The sequence below is a fragment of the Bubalus bubalis genome, chromosome 9 (assembly GCF_019923935.1).
Source record: "Bubalus bubalis isolate 160015118507 breed Murrah chromosome 9, NDDB_SH_1, whole genome shotgun sequence".
Lineage (NCBI taxonomy): Eukaryota > Metazoa > Chordata > Mammalia > Artiodactyla > Bovidae > Bubalus > Bubalus bubalis.
Genome location: NC_059165.1, coordinates 49,857,511 through 49,881,638, shown reverse-complemented (window position 1 = coordinate 49,881,638; position 24,128 = coordinate 49,857,511). Strand labels below are relative to the sequence as shown.

The following is a 24,128-nucleotide window of genomic DNA, read 5'->3' as shown; positions in this document are numbered from 1 at the left end:
TGTGTTTATAATGATGTGAAGTTTTTTAAGTCAAGATATTAAAATATGTATGTTATGCTAACATTTGTGTAAAGAAAGGTGGGAAAACGTGATGTTTGTACATACAGAGTTAACTCTTGAACAAACATGGACTTGATGGTGTGGGTCCACTTACATACGGATTTTTTTCAGTACATACATTCTCTTGTGCTACATGGTGTGCAGTGGGTTGAATCTGCCACATGGGGAACTCTGGATATGGAGGAAAGGCTGTGCAGTTATCAATGAGCTTTTGAGTACGTGTAGGTCAGTTCCCCTAATACATGCTGTTCGAGGTGAATTGTGTGTGTGTGTCTATTTTTTTCCCCCACCTTTCTTTACACAAATGGCAGCATAACATACATACTTTGACTCATTGCCTTTTAAAATTTAACAATATATCAATACTTTGAGATGGTTCTGTGTCCTTAGAGAAGGATGCTGTGCACTTGTGCTTTGGGCAGCTGAAGCACTTTAGCCAAGGTGTATTGAGGCCTCCTATGGACAGGCTTTATGCTCAAATTGGAGCTACAGAGATGAAGAAAACATGGACCGTGTTCTCCAGGGTCTCTCAGCAGCCCTCATGTGGGAGACTGATATACTTTAAATGCTTGAGCTGACTAGGGGTGGATTAGATGTTATAACTACATTGGCTGTTGATAATTCCTCACTGTAGGCATGGTTTTACACTTTTTAAAAATCTTCATAATGACCCATGAAGTACCTGTAATTACTTTCCCATTTTACGTATTAGAAACTCGAGGTAAACAGAAGTGACGTTTCTTGCCCAGGGTTACAGAGCTACTTGATGGTTTAATTAATGTCTAAAGTATGACATTTTAACCAGGACAGTATTCCTCTAATAAAGTGCTATCTGGAGATAGCATTTTGATTTTCTTCCCCTTGGTCTGGAATTTCTAGGAGAGTTTCCTTCTTTTTTTTTTTCCCCCAGAGTTGACCTGCACACTCCTATGCCCAGAGCCCCAGAGCTTAAAGGCAGAGCACGGGGCAAGCCATCATTACTGGCTGCGGCAAGACCCATGAGAGCAATTCTTCCAGCCCCAGCTAATGTGGGCCGAGGCAGCAGCATGGGACTGCCCAGGGCCAGGCAGGCCTTTCCTCTGAGTGGTAAGGTCTGGGACAGACCGGGAGGAGGGACTGTTGAAAGGGAAGGGGGCAGGAGTCGGGGTTGAGCATGGAGATGAGAGACTTAGGGCGACTCTGAATGCACTTAAGTCACCAGTTTGGCTCCTGGTTGTCTCAGATAAGACTCCCTCTGTGAGGACTTGTGGCCTGAAGCCAAGCACGCTGAAGCAGCTGGGCCAGCCCATCCAGCAGCCATCTAGCACTGGTGAGGTGAAGGTAAGACCATTCCCCAGAGGGGGAGCTCCCTGGGGGCGCTGGCTGCTCTGAGAACAGGGCTTCCATTGAGTGTCTCAAAGCCATAGGCAAAAAGCCTCCATTATTACACTGGTAGAGCTCTGGGAGTAGGTTTAGCATGAATGACTTTTCTATTTTTTAATTTCTTGTTATGTGTACTTTTATTTAGAAAAATTTAAAACAAAAAATTGTAAGAATAAAAGTAGTACAAAGAGCACCTGTGCACTCTCTAACGTCACCTGTTAACGTATTAGCCCATTTTGCATTAACATTTATGCTCATGTATCTTCCCCATTGTGTGTGTGTGTGTATTTAAAACAGGCATGATTTAAGGGTAACATGGCCTTTTACTCTTTAATGCTTAATTGTGCATTTCCTAAAAATAGAGGTATTTTGTTACTGAATGAAACTTTTTCATTTGTATTCCAGTTTTGTCAGTTTTACCCAGATAAGTCCATTATAGCATTTTCTACTTCAGTACAGGATCTGGTCTAGGACTAGGTCTAGGATTAGGTCATATCTATTTAGAAAAAAATGAATGCATGATTGCTATAGAAAGTTCAGGTAAGGCAGAAAGAAAATAAGTCTTATGATCCTGTCACCTAGAAATAACAATTATTGACAGTCTGGTGTGCACTGTTTCAGCCCTGAAGTCCTTTCCTGCATTTGTCTGTGTTTATGTTTTATTTATTTATCTTTTTAATTTTATTTTTAAATTTTACATAATTGCATTAGTTTTGCCAAATATCAAAATGAATCCGCCACAGGTATACATGTGTTCCCCATCCTGAACCCTCCTCCCTCTTCCCTCCCCACACCATCCCCCTGGGTCGTCCCAGTGCACCAGCCCCAAGCATCCAGTATCGTGCATCGATCCTGGACCGGCAACTTGTGTTTATGTTTTAAATGTAATCTTTCAAACCTAAAAGAATGGCTCTTTCTCCATATACTGGCTTGTTGTTCATTCACCAAGTCAAGTCCGACTCGTCACAATGCCATGGATTGCAGCGCGCCAGGCTTCCTTGCCCCTCACTGTCTCCCAGTTTGCCCAAGTTCATGTCCATTGAATTGGTGATGCCATCCAACCATCTCATCCAGTGGCTTGTAACCAGTACAGTTCATTCCATTTAATGATAAAGCTGTTAAAGACTTATTACCAGGTGTCAAAATTGCATGTGTTGAAGCACATTTTTTCTTACATTTTTTGTTGTAGTTCTCTTTGCCATATGTGACTTGAATATGATCAAAGTTCCTTAAATCAGCAGTTTTCTGAGCATGCCTATCAGTAATAAACACATTTCTACATCAGTAGGCATACATACAGCTACACATTAAAAGCTTAATGAAGCTATGCCCATATTAAATGCAGTCATTTTTCCATTTGTTTTTCTAAGTCCTGATTTCAGCCCATTAAATTAATTTCCTGACCCCTCAGTTTGAAATTGAAAACCCCAAAACGGACCAAATTGAAATAGGAACATCAGTCTGCCTTCTCCCTTGCCCTGTGCTATCAGGTAACTGCTTTTATGTGATAGTTGTAAATTGGTCCCAACAAGGGTATCAGTCAGCTTCTCCTTGGAAGGTTGATCTTTTTCACCCAGTGTGGTGACACCTCTGGGTACACGTGTGGTCTTTGAGTATAGAAGGGTGGTAGTGAGTCTGCTTCAGCTACTTCCTAGATCTCCAGGCCTTAGAACCCCTTTATGTGTATAAATTGCCAGTCTCCTCTGTAGTTTTCCTTTTAATTTGCAAATTCAGTATTTGTAAAAAGCCATAAATGCTCTTGCTACTAGTCTTAAACCAGTTAAGTGACATGAGATCTTATATTCTGAAAATTAAATTATTACAGAATAGTTATTTTTAACTTAGAATGCTTTCTTCATCTTTTTGCATTTTGTGTAGAACATTTGAAAAATTTATAGCTACTGGTAAAATGGGAAACAACCATTATCTTCCCCTTAACCTGTGACATTTTAGTGAATAATCTTTCAGATTTTTTTTTTTTGGCATGGCCAAAATGGGATCTTAGTTCCCTAATCAAGGATCAGACACAGGCCCCTGGCCGTGGAAGTGCAGAGTCCTAACCATTGGACTGCCAAGGAATTCCACAGACTTCTTTATGTCAGCATAATTCAACCACATATTTGTGTATAGAGCAATTATATGCTTTTCTCACTTTGTAGTAGTTGTAAATCTGATTTATAGTGTTACCAATATGCTAACCAAGTGTTAGAAGCTGTGCAAAGGAATGTGGCAACCCCCGGAGTTGAAAGTGACACTCAATCTTTGGTGGGCTGGTGACTGCTGACTAGCATCCCAGAGGGCTCATTTGGAGCGTAGCTCTACAACTTCCTGGGCAACTGTTTGCTCAAGCTGTTTCAGCACATACGACCTCAGGAGCTTGACTGAGGTTCAGAAGCACTAAGTAATTTGTTTTGATCTGCAGCTATCAAATGGCCAAACCAACAGGACATCTCAGGTGAAAGTTGTGGAGGTCAAGCCCGATATGTTTCCTCCATATAAGTACAGCTGCACTGTCACCCTGGTAAGTGGAACTGAGTGATGGGTGGACACAGGGGTGGTTTGGTTGTGTGGTGGAGGGTGAGTAGGAGTCTGGGGGCGGGGCGGGGAGTGGTACTTGGGAGTGAGAGTAGGGTGAGGGCTCGATCATTGATTCTAAACATGTTGTCACTGGAACAAATCATAGTAGTTACTGAGTGAATCAGCTGGGTTTCTTGTTTTTCCCAAGTAGATCTGTGAAGTATAGGCCAGCTGACCAAGGTATTTTTCTTGAGAGTAGTTCTCTTGGAAAGTCACTGAGAATTCAGTCCAGCTTCAGCATTCAGCCATCTTTAGATCTTTTAGTGCTCTGCATGTAAGTTTGAGAAATGTATTTTTTTTTCTACCTAAAACAGTCACATTCAGTGCTAGTATCTGATAGGGTTTGACAAGTGCTTTAGTAAAAGCAACTTATTTTGTTCAGTCTGGTGTTTCCCACCAAGGTTTTCCCTCCCCCATTTTTATTTTTAACATAACATATTAACATCCCCCAAAACGAATGTGTGGCTCTGGGGGCATTCTTTTGCAGGCTAAGCAACCTGGAGCAGTGAAATAAACACTAGATGTGGAAAGGCCTAGTCCAAAAGTGGTTCTGGCTCTACTGCTGGCATGCCATCTGACCTTGAGGCTCTTTTCGTCTCTGGTCCTCAGTTTTCACTGTCTGTAAAATACTCTGTTGGCTTAGAAAGCATGTTTTGGGGCTTCTCTTGCTCAATACTCTCTAATTTTGTTGATCCTTAAGGTACCAAACCAGCCAGGTAACCTTTGGCAGTTTCCCTGGATGAGTGAGATGCACAGATTTTGAGAAAGCAGCTAGATTTTTTTAAATTCAAGATTTTTAAAAATTCAGAAATTTCTTTTGAGCACATTCTTTGTGCCATGCCCTGTGCTGTGCGTTCAGTAGGAACAAGACAACATAGTATGGTGGGTCATCGCCTTTTCTGGCCCTGTCTTGGGAAGAGGGCTCTCTTATCCTGGAGAGCTGCTCAGGCTTCATTTTCCAAAGGCCCAGTCACTCCCTTCTTTGTGCTGTCCATCCCTTCCCTGTCTCTTCCCTGTGGCTATGGGAGGCCACTGGGGGCACCATTTGGTGGGGACTGCCCAGGACCCTCTCTCGGGCTGATTAGACTGCAGCTTGTTTTAAGAGCCTCAGTGCCAGAGCTGTGAGCTTGTAGAGGCCACAGGTCACAATATTTCTTCAGACGGAGCTTGAAGTCTTTAGTCCCCCTGGCATTCTGTTAGAACAGACCTGCTTCACTGCTGATTGCCTGGACCCTGAAGGCATTTGAATTTCTGACTTTTGAGATTCATCTTTGTTTCACAGATAGGAGGACTTGCCAGAACTGTTCAGGCGATAACCACAGAAAAAGTATCTTGTTTCAAGGCTCTTTGAGAGCTGGTCTGAATCTGCGTTCATAATTGTCACTCTCCTCTGTTTTACCAGTTGCAGGTCATCCTGATTCTTGGCTCTGCACAGGTGTAAATTGACTTACAGAATTGAAATATGGTCTTATTTTTTAGGATTTGGGCCTGGCTACATCACGAGGTCGGGGAAAGTGCAAGAATCCCTCTTGTAGCTATGTCTACACCAACCGGCATAAACCTCGGATTTGTCCCAGCTGTGGTTTTAACCTTGCCAAAGACCGGACTGAGAAAACCAGCAAGGTTCTCGTGAGTTCCTTCCCCAAACACACCCTCCAGTCTTGGACAGGGCTCTGTTAGCAGTTCAGCTTTAGGAGAAATAAAAGGATTTCTTGGTACATATTGTAGTTAGCACCAGAACTGGAGCCAGGTTCTAGGTTCTGAACCTGGCAAGTGCCTTCTTTCTGGGCTTCCTTATCCTCTTCGTTAAGATAAGGGAGTTTATCAGATACCTTGATCTCCGAGAATCTTCTAGCTCAGTGGACCAAGAGTTCATTCACAGGAGAAAAAAATAGCCAACACAGGCCTTAGTGAGGATTCTGAAGTAGAAAGGGTTGGAAAGGTTACATTGTTTTAGCTCTGAGGTTGTTGAAGGACCTGTAAATAGAATTTTGGTAAATACAGAGTGCCAGCCTCAGGACTTTGTAGATGAGATTGCTGCTACTCAGGTTCCTTGCAGAGCATTGGCCAACCACAGCGCTTTACTTCTAGCAGTCTTGGCAGGCCTGTTCCCTGAAGTGGGACCAAACTGCTGGATAGTAAAACACATTCCACTTGGCTCCTTAGGGCTTGTTTTTGTTATTTGTTTGTTTACTAGAACAAGGCAGTTTCAGGGGCCTCTGAATTTCCACATAGGAATTTTTTTTAAGTGAACAGAAAGAGTACCTACCTAAGGCAGTGAACAGAATGACTGGGATGAACATAAAAAGAGAGATCTCAACTCATATGTTTTGGAGGGAAAGAGGATGGCTCGCAGAACAGGTCAGGATCCAAGACGGAGCCTGGCCACTCTAGATCTAGCCCACACCTCACAAGATGTGCAGGATGTGGGTCGGAGGGAAAGGTGTGCAGTATACTCAAGGATGGGCATGAGTAGAGATGACGAGGTAGACAGTCTGATGCTCCACTGGGTTAGAGGAGAGAGGATACACTCTCTAATGTTATTTAGTTATTTAGGGAGGAGCATGGAAAAGATTGGGACCGTGTATCGTGGAAGGTCTTTAATGCTATACTAGGCAGTTTGTTTTGCAGGCAGGGGACATACTGAATGTCCTGAGCCATGGAGAGGCCCAGAAGGTTATGTCAGGAGGTCAGGGGGTTTGGGAGCAGACACAACTAGAGAGGTTAGGGATGGCTTCTTCAAGCCAAGTTTTCAGTGTGTATGAATGGGAGGGGGCTTTGTGGCAGTGAATCTCACCCCTGAATCTTCAGGTCTGTTTCTGTGCTTGAGGTAGTATTCTGAGGTTATTGTGAGAAAGAGAAGTGGAACTAAAAGGAAAAAACACTGAGAATAGGAATTGAGAGACCTGCCTGGAAAAGACCCCAAGTTGCTTGCTTTCCCTATTCTGAATTTTAGTTTCCCCATCAGTAAAACAAAGCAGGCAAGGTGGATTAGATCTGGGCGTTCTATTCTTGGGGCCATGAGCGCTAGAGAAAACTCGAGTTGAGCTTCGAGGAGTCTCAGAACTTCTTGTAGAATGTGTCCATGCCTTCCATCGCATTCGTTACCAGGGCGCCCTCTGCTGGCAGTGAGCTTTTCCTCTGGTTTCTGCATGTGGTTGATGTGCTCCTCTTCACAGCACATTGACCACACCATGTCTTTTTTTTCCTTCAAGAAGGTGAATGTTATTTAGTAAACAGGGATAATTCCAGTGCAATATAAAGAAAATTGATTTAGATCTAAAATTTTATACCCCAGATTAACTTTTTGTTTGTTTGAACTATTTCCTTAAGTCAGTTTCCAGAGTAAAATTTTCGGTGCTCACATACAAACACACATCTACATGGTTCTTGATAAGTGTTGGGACTCAAATTCAGAACAGATACTTTTGACAAATACAAGAATACATATTCCCAGAATTAAACAGAATATCTGAAATAAAGCCCGTCTGGAACATCACACATTCTGTAATTACAACAGATAAAATTAGAAATAACCTGTGTCTACCATTGAAATAAATTATAATGGCATCCAGTGCTATCACTTCATGGCAAATAGACGGGGAAAACGTGCAAATAATATCAGATGTCATTTTCTGGGGCTCCAAAATCACTGCGGATGGTGACTGCAGGCACAAAATTAAAAGATGGCTTGCTCCTTGGAAGAAGAACTGTGACAAATCTAGACAGCATATTAAAAAGCAGAGACATCACTTTGCCACCAGAGGTCTATTGGCAGACCTTTGTTAGTCAAAGCTGTGGTTTTTCCAGTAGTCGTGTTTGGATGTGAGAGTTGGACTATAAAGAACTCTGAGTGCTGAAGAATTGATGCTTTTGAACTGTGGTGCTGGAGAAGACTCTTAAGAGTCCCTTGGACTGCAGGGAGATCAAACCAGTCAATCCTAAAGGAAATCAACACTGAATTTTCATTGGTATTGAAGCTCCAGTACTTTGGCCACCTGATGTGAAAAGCTAACTCATTGGAAAAGACCCTAATGCTGGAAGAGACTGAGGGCAAGAGTAGAAGGGGGTGACAAGGGATGAGATGGTTGGATGGCCTCATTGACTTAATGGATAGGAGTTTGAGCAAACTCAGGGAAATACTGAAGGACAGGAAGCCTGATGTGCTGCAGTTCATGAGGTTGCAAAGAGTCGGACATGACTTAGTGACAGAACAATAATTATTAATTACTAATGAATACTAAATTATTAATGCTGCATAAAAAGATTAAGATTAGTCTACAAAATGGAAATAATTTATGATCTAATAAGTGAAAAAATTTAGATGTTCTGGGTACTTTGCTTCAGTTCAGTTCAGTTGCTCAGTTATGTCCAACTCTTTGTGACCCCATGGACTGCAGCACACCAGGCCTCCCTGTCCACCAACTTCCGGAGTTTACCTAAACTCATGTTCATTGAGTCAGTGATGCCATCCAACCATCTCATCCTCTGTCATCCCCTTCTCCTCCCGCCCTCAATCTTTCCCAGCATCAGGGTTTTTCAAATGAGTCAGTTCTTTGCATCAGGTGGCCAAAGTATTGGAGTTTCAGCTTCAACATCAGTACTTTGCTTAGAACTCTGTAAAACTGTGGATATAAAGATTCTTCCCCGTTCACCTGAAACTATTACAGCATTGTTAATCGGCTGCACCCCAATACAAAATAAAAAGTTTAAAACAAAAAAAGATTCTAAGGAAACAAATAGAAAATGTTGACGACACCCTGTCTTGATACCCTCTTAGTTCCCTGTAAGACCACAATCACTTGTCAGCCAAGTGTAATCTGTTGGCCCATACTCCTTTTTCTCTCTGGCCACGTGGCTTGTGGGATCATAGTTCCCCTACCAGAGATTGAACCCATGCCCTTGGCAGTGAGAGCACAGAGTAACCATTGGTCCCAGGGAATTGCCAGCCCCATATTTCTAATGCTGGAGCTTGCATATATAATGTGTCAGTGATTATGGAATGGAATTGAGTTCTGTGTAGGTAGATGCTCTGAACTCCTTTTTCCTATTTCATTGTAGCTGTCGATGTGGCTTGCATTATGAAAATGGATGTTGGTCTCTACTGGTGAAGTCACTTAACTTTCCTTGGTCAGACAAGAATTATCTGGGGACCTTTTGACAATTGATTTCAAGTCCCACTCTTTTTTATATTCTTTTTTTCTTTGGTTAGTTGGTAGCTGCTTACCCCCATGACCCTCATCTTCATACATTCCCTCACATTCTAATTCTCTAAATTTTAGAGAAACAGAAGAAAATAATTGTTTTCCACAAAACACTGTTCAGAAACCCAAGGACCTTTAAGTTTATGAGCCTTCTCTTCGGAGCCGCCGGTGAGCGTACATTTCCTATGCAGTTTATCGCCAGTGGCTGTAATTAAGACTGCAATGTCTATGGGCTGGAATGATCTTCTTTCCTTTCCATCTTTCATCTGTGTTTCAGAGGCAAAGGATAGTATGCTTTCCAACCAATCTTCTGACCCATGGTTCAGCATAAGTCATAAATGAGAAAGAACACACAGCGTCTGGGGCAACTCATTCTAGTGTCACTCAGCTCTTCTACAGCCATTCATTCAAATTCATTTTTTCAGCAAGCGTGTATTGAAAGCCTGTTACGGGTCAGCTTTTGGGGATACAGAGATGAATAATACATGCCCACTTCCCCTTAGGAGCTTACAGTCTAGCTTGGGGTGAAAGATAGGTAACCAAACTATTATAGATAGCAAGACAAGAGTTGTCACAGGTATACTGAGTTAATAAGTTTTGTTACGCAGTTAACCTCCGTGAACAACATACAATATGTCCAGCAAATAGGAGTTAGCATCTTTTGTGTGCCCTCAGGGGTGGTATTAGAAATTCAGTAAATAAGCAGGGGAGAGAACAATGGCTTACCACCTATGAGAAAGTGAAATATGCAGTAAAGGAGTGGACTATAGGAGCGTGAAGGAGTGAGTGATTGATGCTGCATTTGCACAGATCAGGGAAGGACCTCCATTGAAAAGGGACTGGTATAAGAAGGACCTGTTTCAGAGAGCATTTCAGAACCTTGTTTCCTGGAAGCCCCTGACTGGTGTATAAAGTTCCCTTGAACTCAGAAGCCACACGGTGTTAAAAAAATAAATGCTTTAAGCTCTACAGGTGCCTGTTCACACATCAAAACTACCATTCAGAGAGTTTTTGTTGAATGCTGAGTGCTTTACTTGCACTATCTCATTTACTCTGCAACAACTATAGGAGATTATTAGTATTTTGATCCTTCATTTTTGGAGGTATTGCAGGGGGTTACCCATTTACAGCTCCTCAGTGGCATATCCAGAATTGAACCCCTGGTCTGTTATCCTCTAAATCTCACAGCCAGTGCATTGGAGCAGAATCTTGAAACCATTACCAAGAGGGGTATATAATCCTCTTATTTTACTGGTAGAGAAATAGCGCCAGAGAGAGAAAACTCCTGCTGTGAGTCACGCAGTGAGTTACTAGCTGAGTGGCTTAGGGACCTAGGTTTCCCACGTCAGTCGTAGGCCTTTCCCTTTGCCACGCACGCCCTCTCGTGGTTGTAGCCCGTGGCCGCCTCTTTTGTGCCCTCGATGGTGTTTCGTGACAGATCTGCTCTCTTCCAGGAGGCAAGCTCACCACTCCCGGATGTGTTAAGTGCCACAGAGCCCCTGAGCGCAGCCCAGAGGGAGATCCAGCGCCAATCAACACTGCAGCTGCTGCGCAAAGTCCTGCAGATCCCCGAGAATGAGTCAGAGCTGGCCGAAGTCTTCTCTTTGATTCATGAACTCAATAGCTCTCGGCTCGTCCTGTCCAACGTGAGTGAGGAGACGGTCACCATCGAGCAAACCTCTTGGTCGAATTACTACGAGTCTCCATCCACGCAGTGCCTTCTCTGTAGCAGCCCATTATTCAAAGGGGGACAAAAGTAAGCACCGCTTTCAGATTTACCCTCCCCTAGCTGCCCCATCTTACTTAACCTGTACCCTTTCTTCAAATACCATTAAGGCTATAACCTTTGCAGATGTTCTTTTCAGCTTTTCTTAGGTTTCCTTTACTTTTGCAATCACCAAAAATAAAATTATAATAATAATAGTGATTATATATTATTTCTATTGAAATGATACTGTCCCCAGCTTAGGATTTAGTTTACTTCTGGACTGCTTGGATTTGAGAGTTTATTAGGGTTGGTTAAATTAGATAATAAGTTCAGAATTATGTTAACTTTAGGGGTGATTCCATAAGCCCAATTCCAACAAAGGGGGAACACCCACCTAAGAAAATCCTTGGAGCACAAGGTGCACCACCTTCATTTCCTACTACATTTAAAGTCTTGAGTTTGCTGTTGATCACTGAGCCTAGGAACTGCATTAAAAAGTTGCTTTTCCTTCTTTTTTTTTTTTTCAAATATTCTTGGTACTAGCTCTCTGGCGGGGCCCCAGGAGTGCTGGCTGCTGACAGCCAGTTGGCTGCAGGTCGTGACTGCTCAGGTGAAGATGTGTCTGAATCCGCATTGTCTGGCCCTGCACAGCTTCATGGACATCTATACAGGTGGGTGCCAGCCTTTTTACCCTCAAAGGACATGTTTGAGAACAACCTTTGGGGGTCAGACTTCTGGTCCTGTGAGCATTGGATTTTCTTTCAGATGAGGCTTCTGAGGAAGAGGATGTCTTTCCTCCTGGATAGCCCAGCCCCAGAAGATTATATTTATCTCTGAAGTGTTAGGGCTCTCTTATTAGGGCTCTTTAAACAAAGTTAAGTTTAAAATAACAGATCTTCGTTGTGGAAAAAAACAAATGCTGACAAGTAAAAAGAAAAAACTAAAAATCAGTAGTAATCCTACTGCTATGAGATTAATATTCAACATTGTATTCTGTAGTCTTTCAGATGTGTTTTTCATCCCTACAGAATAAAAGAAGGTGTAGGATTTATAGGTTTAATAGTTTTTCTTTGAACAGAAATGGGATTGTGCTGGATGTTGTTTTGGAGTGTTTTTAAATTTAGCAATGTATCATGGGTATCCTCTTATGCTGGCAGGTGGCAAAATGCATCACCATTTTTAAGGAGAAATATATGACCGTGTTCCATTTTAAGAGTTCTCTTTATAATTAAGTCTTTGTGTACAGCCTTAATTATTTCCTTTGGGCAAATGCCCCAAAGTGGAATTGCTGTATATTCAGTCTTTTCCTCTATTCATCAGCGTCGTTCATTGAACACTGACCATGTACCAACCATTTTGAGAATTTGAATCTTGAGTTTTATATGTAGAATCAAGTGCTGAAGATTAGGGAGTATTTCTTATTCTCCTTGTCTTCAGAACCTTAAGGTGCCTTATTTTGAGTTCATGCTTTTAATGTCTTGTATTACCAGACTGAGCTTGTACTCCTTCAGCAACTAGTGAGGGTGCCGTTTCCCTGCTGTGTCTCAGCCTGTAGCACCTGGGTCTCTCTCTTTAATATATAACCTTATGTTCTGTATGTGCATGCAGTAAACTTTGTTATTGTGCAGTTCTGAGTCCTGACAAATGCACTGAGTTTTGTGACTGTCACCACAATCAGTATAGAGAACAGTTTCATCATCCCCACAGCATTCTCTTTTAAGGTCCCTTTTAATAACCCCTCACCCCTAACCTCTGGCGACCGTTTGATAGTTTCTTCATTCCATATATTTCTGTCTTTCCAGAACATCATATAAATCTATAGTGAACAGTTGTGAGTCTGGCTTCTTTTACCATATATATATATATATATATGTCTTTGAAGTTCATCCTTCTGGTTCTGTGTATCAGTAGATTTTCCCTTTTATTGTTGAATAGTTTTGCATTGTGTGGAACACCACACTTGATTGTCTGTTCATTCCTTGAAGAATGTTTGGATTTTTACCAATTTTGACAGTTGTATTCATAACTGTAAACAATCATGTATAGGGTTTTGTGTAAACGTAAATTTTCATTTTATTTTGGGTAAATACCCTAGGAGTCACATTGCTGGGCCATGTGGTAAATGTATGTTTAGTTTTATGAGAAATCACCAAACCGATCACCTATGTTGGTGCCATTTTGTGTTCCCTCTAATGATGGGTGAGAATTCCAGTTTGCGTCATATGTCAGCACTTGGTATTATCTATTTTGTGTGTGTGTGTTTCAGCCATTCTAATAGGTGTGTGTAGTAATAACTTAATGTGGTCCCAATTTAAGACTAATGAAGTTGAGCATCTTTTTGTGGGTTTATTTGTCATCTGTGTGTCTTTGGTGAAGTACCTGTTCCATCTTTGGCCCATTGAACTGGGTGGTTTTCTTGCTGTTGAGTTTTGAATGTTCATCCTTTGTCAGATAAGTGACTTGCAGATATTTTATTATGGTTTGTGTCTTATATTCTCATTCTCCTAACAGAATCTTCGACAGAGCAAAAATTTTCAAGTATGATAAAGACCAATTCATCAAATTTTGTTTTAGCAATTGTGTTGATGTTATTGCTGTCTTTATCTAGGTGACGATCATAAATATTTTCCTGTGTTTTCTGCTAAAAGCTTTATAATTTATGGTTTTTATTTGTCTGTAACCCATTGTGAATTCATTTATATGTAAAGTGTGAGGTCCAGATTGAGGTTTTTTTTTTTCCATGTGGACATCCATTTATTCCACTATTTGTTAAAAAGTAGTCCTTTCTGCTTTGAATTGCCTCTGCTACTTAATTGAAAAACAATTAGTCATGTATATGTAGGTCTATTTCTGCACTCTGTTTCATTGGTTATGTTGTGTATTCTTTTGCCAGTATCATGTGTCTTGAATACTGTTGCTTTTTAGTAGCTCTTATCGTTTGGGTAGTATAAATTCTCCAACCTTGTTCTTCCTGAATTGTTTTAACTCTTTTTGTTTCTTTGCATTCCCATATGAATTTTAAAATCAGCTTGCTAGTATTTACAGAATCCTGCTAGAATTCTAATTGGAATTGTGTTAAATTTGTAGACCAGCTTGCAGAAGTTTGACATGCTTAAAAATATTGAGTCTTTCTAATACATGATATAGTCTGTTTTTCTATTTGATTAGGTTTTCTTTTTTTTTTCATCACTGTTTAGTTGTTTTTAGCATATAGGTCCTGCAGGTATTTTGTTAGATTTATACCTAGGCATTTAATTTTGTTCAGTGTTAAATGACATGGTTCAATTTCTAACTGTTCGGTGCTAGTATAAAAACATAATCGGGTTTTATCTATTGAACTTTATTCAATGACCTTGTAAAACTCACTTATTAACTTTAAGAACTTTAGTAGATTAGCATTATAATTTCTTTCCTGGCATGTTTTTTCCTTAAATATGTATTTTATTGAAATATAGTTGACTTACAGTGTTTCAGGTACACAGCGAGGTGATTCAGTTATACATATACACATATAATATTTTTGAAATTTTCCATTACAGGTTATTACAAGATACTGACTATAGTTGCCTGTGCTATAAAGTAAACCTTCATTGTCACATTTACTCTTTTAAATTAAATATAGCATTCTATTCATGGTAAGTCAAACAAGTGGAATCAAAATGTCATACATTTTTTAGTTAGGCAAAAATTCATAAGTTTTCTAAAATATATACATTATGCATACTTATGAGAAAGATTGAAGGCAGGAGGAGAAGGGGACAACAGAGGATAAGATGGTTGGATGGCATCACTGACTCCATAGATGTGAGTTTGAGCAAGCTCCAGGAGTTGGTGATGGACAGGGAAGCCTGGCGTGCTGCAGTCCATGGGGTTGCAAAGAGTAGGACATGACTGAGTGATTGAACTGAACTGGTTTGGTGGTGCTGACTTCTCTTAACTTTTGCTTTGTATGGAAAGCTTTTGATTTCTCCATCAAATCTGAAGGAGAGTCTTGCTGGGTAGAGTATTTTTGGTTGTAGGTTCTTCCTTTTCATCACTTTAAATATAACATGCCATTCCCTTCTGGCTTGTAGAGTTTGTGTTGAGAAATCAGCTGATAGCCTGATGGGAGTTCCTTTGTACATTGTCGTTTTTCCTTTATTGCTTTTAATATTTTATGTTTGTCTTTAACTTTTGTCAGTTTGATTAGTATGTGTTTTGATTGTTCCTTCTTGGGTTTATCATGCCCTGGACTTGATTGATTGACTATTTCTTTTCCCATGTTTGGGAAGTTTTCGGCTGTTATTTCTTCAAATATTTTCTCAGGTCCTTTTCTCTCTCTCTCCTTCTGGGACCCCTATAATGTGAATGTTGGTGCATTTAATGTTGTCCCAGAGTCTCTAAGGCTGCTTCATTGCTTTTCACTCTTTTTTTCTATATTCTGTTCTGTGGCAGTGATTTCCACCATTCTGTCCTCCGGGTCATTTATCTATTCTGCCTCAGTTATTCTGCTATTGATTCCTTCTAGTGTATGTATTCGTCTCTGTTCTTTAGTTCTTCTAGATCTTTGGTAAACATTTTTTGCATCTTCTCCATTGTTTTCCCAAGATCCTAGATCATCTTCACTATCATTATTCTGAATTCTTTTTCTGAAAGGTTGCCTATCTCCACTTGTTTTTCTGGAGTTTTATCTTGTCCTTTCATCTGGGACATGTACTTAGTCACTCAGTTGTGTCCAACTCTTTGTGACCCCGTGGACTGTAGCCCACCAGGCTTCTCTGTCCATGCGGATTCTCCAGGCAAGAATACTGGAGTGGTTTGCCATGCCCTTCTCCAGGGAATCTTCCCAACCCAGGGATCAAACCCTGGTCTCCTGCATTACAGGCAGATTCTTTAACTATCTGAGCCACCAGGGATGCCTCCCTAAGTCATGTCCGACTCTCGTGACCTTATGGACTGTAGCTGTCAGGCTCCTCTGTCCAGGGATTCTCCAGGCAAGAATACTGGAGAGGGTTGCCATTTCCTTATCCAGGGTATCTTCCCGACCCAGGAATTGAACCAGGGTCTCCTGCATTGCCGGCAGATTCTTTATGGATTGAGCTTCAAGGGAAGCTCCTCATCTAGGACATAACTTTCTGTTTTTTATTATGATTAACTTTCTGTAATATGGTTTTTGTTTTAGCTGCTGTAGGACTGTGCTTCTTTTTGCTCTTCCATCTGCCTTCTGGTGGATGAGGCTAAGAGGCTTGTATAAACTTCCTCAAGGGAGGGACTGGCAATGGGAAAAACTGGGTCTTGCTCCGGTGGGCAGGGCCTTACTCAGTAAAGCTTTAATCCAATTATCTGCTGATGGGTGGGGTTGCACTCCCTCCCTGGTAGTTGTTTGACCCAGCCCTGGGGTCTGCAGGCTTTATGGTAGGGTTAATGGTGAACTTCAAGAGGGTTTATGCCAAAGGGGAACTTCCTGGTCTGATGTTGCCAGTGCCCCTGTCCCTGTGGTGAGCCCCTGCCAACCCATGCCTCCACAGGAGACCCTCCAACTCTAGCAAGTAGTTTTCGTTCAGTCTTCTGTTGGGTCTCTATTCCTTTCCTCTGGGTCTTGGTGTGGGCAAGATTTTGTTTGTGCCCTCCGAGACTGGAGTCTGTGGTTCCCCCAGTCCTGTGGAAGTCCTATAATCAAATCCTGCTGGCCTTAAAGGCCAGACTGCCAGGGGGTTCCCAGGCCCTTTTCAAACCCCCAGGCTGGGAATCCTGATGTGGAATTCAGAACTTTTACAACAGTGGGAGAACTTCGTTTGGTATTATTGTGCTCCAGTTTGTGGGTCACCCACCAAGCAGGTATGGGATTGCATTTTATTGTGTTTGCACCCCTCCTCCCATCTCACTGCAGTTTCTTTGTTGTCTTTGGATGTGGGGTATCTTATTTTGGTGGTTCCAGCTTCCTCCTGTCAGTGGTGGTTTATCAGCTGGTTGCAGTTCTGGTGTTCTTCCGGGAGATGAGCGCACACCCTTCTACTCTGCCATCATGAACCAGAAGTCCTTCCGCATCATTATAATTTTTTCAGCTTTGTCAATTTGATACATAGAAACTGTTATAAAATTGCTTTTCTTTAAACTTATTTTTTATTAAAGCATAGTTGATTTATAATGTTAATTTCTGCTCTACAGCAAAGTGACATAGTTATACACACACACATATATATATATCCTTTTTTATATCCTTTTGCATTATGGTTTATCCCAGGATATTGAATATAGTTTCCTGTACTTTAGGACCTTGTTACTTATCCAGTCTGTATGTAATAGTTTGCATCTACTAACCCCAGATTCCCAGTCCATCCCTCCCCAACCCCCTCCCCCACAAGTCAGTTCTCTATGTCTGAGGCTGTTTCTGTTTCATACGTAGGTTCGTTTGTGCTGTTTTAGATTACACATATAAGTGATATCGTATGGTATTTGTCTTTCTCTTTCTGACTTACTTCACTTAGTATGATGATCTCTTGTCGCATCCTTATTGCTGCAAATGCCATTATTTTGTTCTTTTTTATGGCTGAGTAGTGTTCTGTGTGTGAGTGTGTGTGTATCCATCCTTCTTTGTCCATCCTTCTGTCGGATGTTTCGGTTGTTTTCATGTCTTGGCTGTTGTCAGTGCTGCTGCAGGGGTACGTGTATTCTTTCGCACCGTGTTTTCCTCTGGATACATGCCCAGGAGTGGGATTGCTGGCTTATATGGCAGTTCTATTTTTTAGTTTTCCATAGTGGCTACACCAGTTTACATTCCACCAGTGGAGGGGGTGTTTCCCTTTTCTCCACACTGTCTCCAGCTTTTACTTGTATAACCCTTTTTTCTTTCTTTCTTTTTTTGGATCTTTCATTCTGTGTCTGTAGACTTTAGTGATGGCCATTCTGACTGATGTGGTACCTCCTTGTAGTTTTGATGTGCATTTCTCTAATAATGATGTTGAGCATCTTTTTATGTATCTGTTGGCCATCTGCATGTCACCTTTGGTAGATGTCTAGGTCTTCTGCTTATTTTTCAGTTGGGAGGTTTGTTGTTGTTGAGCTACATGAGCTGTTTGCATGTCTTTGAGAGTAAGCCCTTGTTGGTTACATCATTCACAGATATTTTCTCCCGTTTCATAGGTTGTCTTTTCCTTTTGTTTGTAGTTTCCTTTACTGTGCAAAAGCTTTTAAATTTGACTAAATCCCATTTGTTTACTTTTGTTTTTATTTTTATTGCCCTGGCAACTGACCTAAGAAAACTCTGGTACAATTTCTGTCAGAGAATGTTTTGCCTGTGATCTCTTCTAGGAATTTTATAATGTCTTATATTTAATTCTGTAAGCCATTTTGAGTTTATTTTTGTGCATGGTATGAGAGTGTGTTCTAACTTCATTGATTTACATGCAGCTGTCCAACTTTCCCAACACCACTTGGCTGAAGATTTTTCCCATTTTATCCTTGCCTCCTTTGACCATAGGTGTGTGGGTTTATTTCTGGGCTCTCTATTCTGTTCCATTGATCTGTATGTCTGTTTTTGTACCGATACCACGGTTTTGATTACTGTAGCTTTGGGGTATTGTCTGAAGTCTGAAAGGGTTGTGCCTCCTGTTTGGTTATTTTCCCTCCAGGTCTTTCATTGTCCCATATAAATCTTAGGATTATTTGTTCTAGTGAAAAATATCCTGGGTAATTTGATAGGGATCACATTAAATATGTAGATTGCTTTGGATAGTTGCCATTTTAATAATAATCTTCCAACCCAAGAGCATGGGATATCATTCCGTTTCTTTTCAGTTTCCTTTATTAATATTTTATAATTCTCGGTGTAGAAGTCTTTCACCTCCTTAGGTGAAAGTATTCTTAAGTATTTTATTTATTTGTTTTTGGGGGAGTGCAGTTTTTAAAGGTATTATTTTTTTTACATTACCTTTCTGCTACTTCGCTGTTAGTGTAAAGAACTGCAACCAATTTCTGTGGGTTAATCTTGTATCCTCCTACCTTGCTTAATTCATTTATCAACTCTAAATGTTTTTGTGTGGAGTCTTGAGGGTTTTCTATGTGTAGCATCGTGTCATCTGCATATAGTGACGACAGTTTTACCTCTTCCTTCCAATTTGGATACCTTTTTCTTGTCTGATTGCTGTGGCTAGGACTTCAATACTATGTTGAATAGAAGTGGTGAGAGTGGGCTTCCTTGTCTTGTTCCACATTTTAGTGGGAAGGCTTCCAGCTTTTCATTGTTGGGTATTATATTGTTTGTGGGTTTATCGTAAATAGGTTTTATTATGTTGAGATATGTTCCCTTTATATGCATTTTGTTAAGAGTCTTTTTTTAAAAACCATGAATGGATGTTGAATTTTGTCAAGTGTGTTTTCTGCATCCGTTGAGGTGATTATGTGTTTTTTCTCTTTTGTTGATATGATGTAGCATATTAATTGATTTGTGTATATTGAACCATCCTTGTGAATTTGGAATGAACCCCCTTGGTCATGGTATATGATCTTTTTTATGTATTGCTGGATTTGGTTTGTAGTGTTTTTGTTGAGAATTGTTGCATCTATATTCATCATGGATATTGACGGACAGTTTTCCTTTTTTGGCGTTACCTTTGTTTGGTTTTGGTATCAGGGTGGTGGTGGCTTCATATAGTATCTCTGGGAGTGTTGCCTCTGCTTCAGTATTTTGGAAGAGTTGAGAAGGGTCAGTAAAAGTTCTTCTTTATGTGTTTGGTATTGTTTGCCTGTGGAGCCATCTGATCCTGGACTTTAGTTTGTAGTTAGTTTTTTGTTTTTGTTTTGTTTTGTTTTTTTCCCTTCATATTCTATTTCAGTTCTAGTAATCAGTCTGTTCAAATTATGGATTTCTTCTTGATTCAGTTTTGGTGAGCTGTATGTTTCTAGAAATTTGTTCATTGCTTCTAGTTTGTCGAATTTGTTGGTATATAATTGTTTGTAGGATTCTGTTGTGGTTTTTGTATTTCAGCAGTATCAGTTGCTGTTTCTTCTTCTTCATTTCTTATTTTGTTTATCTGGGTTCTTTCTCTTGGTGATCCTGGCCAGAAGTTTGGCAACTTTGTTTACCCTTTCAAAGAACCAGCACTTGGTTTTATTGATTTCATTCTACTATTTAATCTGTTTTATTTCTTCTCTCATCTTTTATTACTTCCTTCCTTCTGCTGAGTTTAGGCTTTGCTTGTGCTTTTTCTAAGTCTTTTAGGTGCTAATTTAGGTTGCTTATTTGAGATTTTTCTTGTTTTTTGAGGAAGGGCTATATAGCTGTGAGCTTTCCTAGCTCTAAGAACTTTTTTTTGCTCCATCCTATAGATTTTGTATGATTGTGTTTTCATTGTTGCTTGTCTCAAGGTATTTTTAATTTCCCTTTTCGATTTACTTATTGATCCATTGTTTTTAATAAAATGCTTTCATTCTCCATGTAATTTTTTTTCTCATTTGTTTTCCTGTGGTTGCTTTCTAGTTTCATTCTATTGTAGATTAGAGAAGAGAAGATTGTTTGAAGTAATTTTTATACTCTTAAATTTGTTGAGGTTTGTTTTGTGCCCTAGTATGTGGTCAGTCCTGGAGAATGTTCCATGTACACGTAAAAAGAATGTGTATTCTTGTTTTTTTTTTTTTTATAATGTAATATCCTGAAATAATTGAGTCTAATTGTTGTATCATTTTGGATCTCTGTTGTCTTACTGATTTTCTGTCTAAAAGATCTGTCCATTGATATGAATGAGGTGTTAAAAGTTTTGTGCTATTATTGTATTCCTATAAGTTTCTCCTTTTATGTCTGTTTGCTTTATATAATTAGATGCTCCTTTAGAGGGTTCATATATGTTAATGGATGTAATATCCTCTTCTTGTATGACCCTTTTTATCATTATATAAGGTCTAGCTTTCTTTATGGCCTTTGTTTCAAAGCCTGTTTTATCTGGTAGGAGTATGCGACCCCCTGCTTTCTTGTCATTTCTGTTTTCATGAAATATCTTTTCCCATCCCTTAACATTAAATCTGTGTATGTGCTTTGCCCTAAAGTGAGTCTTATAGGCAGTATGTTGTAGGCTCTTGTTTTTTCATCTAGTCTACCACGTTGTGTTTTGATTGAAGCATTTAGTTTATTGACACTTAAGGTAATTATTGATAAAATATGTATTTATTGCCATTTTAAACCCTGTTTTCCTATTGGCTCTATGTTTCTTTGTTCCTTTTTATCATATTTTTTGTGGCTCGATGATTTCCTTTTATCTTATGCTTGTGTTCTCTGTTTTTTGTGAGTCTTTTGTATGCTTTTGATCTATGGTTACCCTGTTTTTCAAGTATATTAACCCCTTCCTATATCTACTTGCTTTAGACTGATAGTCATATTGGCTCAAACACATTCTTTTAAAAAGAGAGAGACAGCTTCGTCGCTCCCGCGGCGCGAGGCGCTCTGGCTCTTCTCCTCCTCCTCCTCCGCCGTCACCCCTCCCCCCGCGCAGCCGCCGCCGCGAGACCCCCGCGTGTCGCGCTTCCCACGCCCTTCGGCCCCGCACGCCCTTCGGCCCCGGCGGCCCCCGAGGAGAACAAGAGAGCGAGCGAGCGCGGCGCTCCCGGGCCATCCTGGCCCGGTCTCCTCACCGTCACCGGCCTTTCCCCGCCTTCCTCCGCTTCCACCTCCCCCCCCCCCGCGCCAACCAAGTTGAGGCCCCCTCCGGGGGTGGGGGAGGCCCGAGACCCGGAGCGAATTTCTTTAACTCTCTCCACCCCTCCCCCCACCCGGGCCCTAGTGTGAGGAGAAGGGCCCGGCCCGGCCCGCGTCGTGTGTGAGGAGGAACCGGGCCGGCCCACGGGCCGTGTGGGGCCTGGTCCGGGCCGCCGGGTGTGTGAAGACAGGGGCCCGGAGCGGCCCGGCAGAGGGCGAGCGGAGGGGAGGAGCCTGGTCCGGCCCGGCTGGTGCGTGAGGACTGGGGCCCCGGCCCGGCGCCGCCGCCGCCGCGATGGCCCAGCAGCAGATGACCAGTTCGCAGAAGGCCCTGATGCTCGAGCTGAAATCCCTGCAGGAGGAACCGGTGGAGGGCTTCCGGATCACCCTGGTGGATGAATCCGACCTCTACAACTGGGAGGTTGCCATCTTCGGACCCCCTAACACGCTTTACGAAGGCGGCTACTTCAAGGCACATATTAAATTTCCTATTGACTACCCATATTCACCACCTACCTTCAGATTCTTGACCAAAATGTGGCACCCCAACATTTATGAGAATGGAGATGTATGCATTTCAATTCTTCATCCACCTGTAGATGACCCACAGAGTGGAGAACTGCCCTCTGAAAGGTGGAATCCTACTCAAAATGTCAGGACTATCCTGTTAAGTGTAATCTCATTGCTTAATGAGCCCAACACCTTCTCCCCAGCCAATGTGGATGCTTCGGTTATGTTCAGGAAATGGAGGGACAGTAAAGGAAAAGACAAAGAGGATGCTGAAATCATTAGGAAACAGGTGTCAGCCACTAAAGCCGAAGCAGAAAAGGATGGAGTGAAGGTCCCTACGACCCTGGCGGAATACTGCATCAAAACTAAAGTGCCTTCCAATGACAACAGCTCAGATTTGCTTTATGACGACTTGTACGACGATGACATTGATGATGAAGATGAGGAGGAGGAAGATGCCGACTGTTAGGATGATGACGATTCTGGAAATGAGGAGTCGTGACGTGCTCCTTCAAGGCCCCTGTACTGCCCTGCCGTCTCAGGCCAAAGGGAGGGGAGCAAGTGGGGACCTAGCAGTGGCCCCTCAGCAAAAAGCTATCACGGGGGTGGGGAAAACAAACACGGCTCCTGCTGACTCCCCTTATGGATCTCAGTTTGCTCCTTTTTATGGACCTCTTAATGGAGAGAAAGTAATCCTCCACAGAATGTCTGAATTCTTGCATTCTTTACCCTTCCATCACTGTATTGATTCTTTTTTTCCCCCTTTCTTTAAATCCAAACTCTTGCCTCACTTCGTCTCTACAAAGCGTTCACAGCAAAACACGTTTGGTCCGTTTTTAGATTCTTGAAGAATTAGTCTTTCACCAAGACGTTTAATGTGTTTAAAGCTGGGAACCCATTGGGAGTTCACAAGTGCTGCATATGCTGGGTAGCAAAAGAAAACAACCACAAAACCCCCAGAAAACAAACTTTTTTTTTAAGCAGATCTGCCAAGGTTTAGCTGCTCATTTACGTGTGTGTGCATTTGTTCAGCCCCATGATGGTGAGTTTTGTTTCTTAAGGCTGGGGTACAGTGGGCGTCAGGGACTTTGTTCTGAACCTGATGAGACATGTTCCTAAGGGCACAGAACCGTCAGCCTCCAGGAAATCCTCCTCACACAGAAGAGAGGAATCAGATTTTGTTTTTTGAAATTGGGATCTAAAGCCTGAAATAAATATTCATACTTTAAAAAAATAAAAATAAAAAAAAAAAAAGAGAGAATCTAAATGTTTTTACTCCTCTCCTCCACATTTTATTTTACATCTTCTTGTTTATATTCTAAGAAATAATGTTGCTGAGTTTTATGTTCTAGGTTGCTTTGCATGTATCTTGCCACTCCCTTCTGACCTTCAGAGTTCCTCTAAAGAAGTCTGCCAGTAGCCTTATGGGGAGGATTCCATTGGGATTAACTTGGTTGCTTTCTTGCTGCCTTTAGAATCCACTAACCTTTGCCTTTTTTTTTTTTTTTTTTGGCCACTTTTTCAATTGAAAGATAATTGCTTTAAGAATTTTGTTGTTTTCTGTCAAACATCAACAAGAATCAGCCATAGGTAGGCCCGTGTCCCTTCCCTCCCTGCCATTTTTATTGTCTTGGCATAGGTGTGTTTCGTTCATCTTGTTTGGGACCTTCTGCTTCTTGTATCTGGTTGTCTGTTTCTTTCTTTAGTTTTGGTAAGTTTTTAACCATAATTTATTCAAATACATTTTTGATCTTTTTCCTTCTGGAATCCCTATTTGGCATAGATTAGCATGCTTTAGATTATCCCATAGGTCTCGTATATTGCTTTCATATATTTATTTCACCTTCTGTCTCCTGTTCTGACTGGATGATTTCCATTATTCTGCCTTCCAGATCACTTACTCATTCTTCTGCATTATTCATTCTGCTGTTCATTGCCTTTAGCTCATCTTTTGTCTCAGCAAATGAGTTTTCTAACTTTTCTTGGCTACTCCTTATAGTTTCTAGCTCCTTTTTACAGTAATCTGTGTTTCTGTCTATGG

The 24,128-nt window shown here is 41.2% G+C and overlaps 2 protein-coding genes across 5 annotated transcripts in view; both read left to right on the top strand.

The window, feature by feature from the left end:
* HMGXB3 (HMG-box containing 3) overlaps positions 1 to 24,128 on the top strand; it is a 62,493-nt gene that overhangs the window by 21,350 nt on the left and 17,015 nt on the right. For 3 of the 4 annotated variants that reach the window (XM_044947462.2, XM_025292426.3, XM_006080832.4), the window contains 6 exons: positions 971 to 1,146; positions 1,283 to 1,380; positions 3,845 to 3,943; positions 5,479 to 5,628; positions 10,658 to 10,959; positions 11,455 to 11,582. In XM_044947462.2, coding sequence (XP_044803397.2) covers positions 971 to 1,146; positions 1,283 to 1,380; positions 3,845 to 3,943; positions 5,479 to 5,628; positions 10,658 to 10,959; positions 11,455 to 11,582 — 953 coding nt within the window. The remainder of the gene's footprint in view (positions 1 to 970; positions 1,147 to 1,282; positions 1,381 to 3,844; positions 3,944 to 5,478; positions 5,629 to 10,657; positions 10,960 to 11,454; positions 11,583 to 24,128) is intronic. The other variant, XM_025292425.3, reaches the window with a different exon arrangement.
* On the top strand, positions 21,565 to 23,242 carry LOC102414480 (ubiquitin-conjugating enzyme E2 R2-like). Its single transcript, XM_045166560.1, has one exon. The coding sequence runs from the start codon at positions 21,873 to 21,875 to the stop codon at positions 22,554 to 22,556; it is 684 nt and encodes a 227-aa protein (XP_045022495.1). The 5' UTR covers positions 21,565 to 21,872; the 3' UTR covers positions 22,557 to 23,242.

Coding starts and splice junctions, on each gene's coding strand:
- LOC102414480 (XM_045166560.1), top strand. CDS start 21,873: ATGGCCCAGCAGCAGATGACCAGTTCGCAGAAGGCCCTGATGCTCGAG.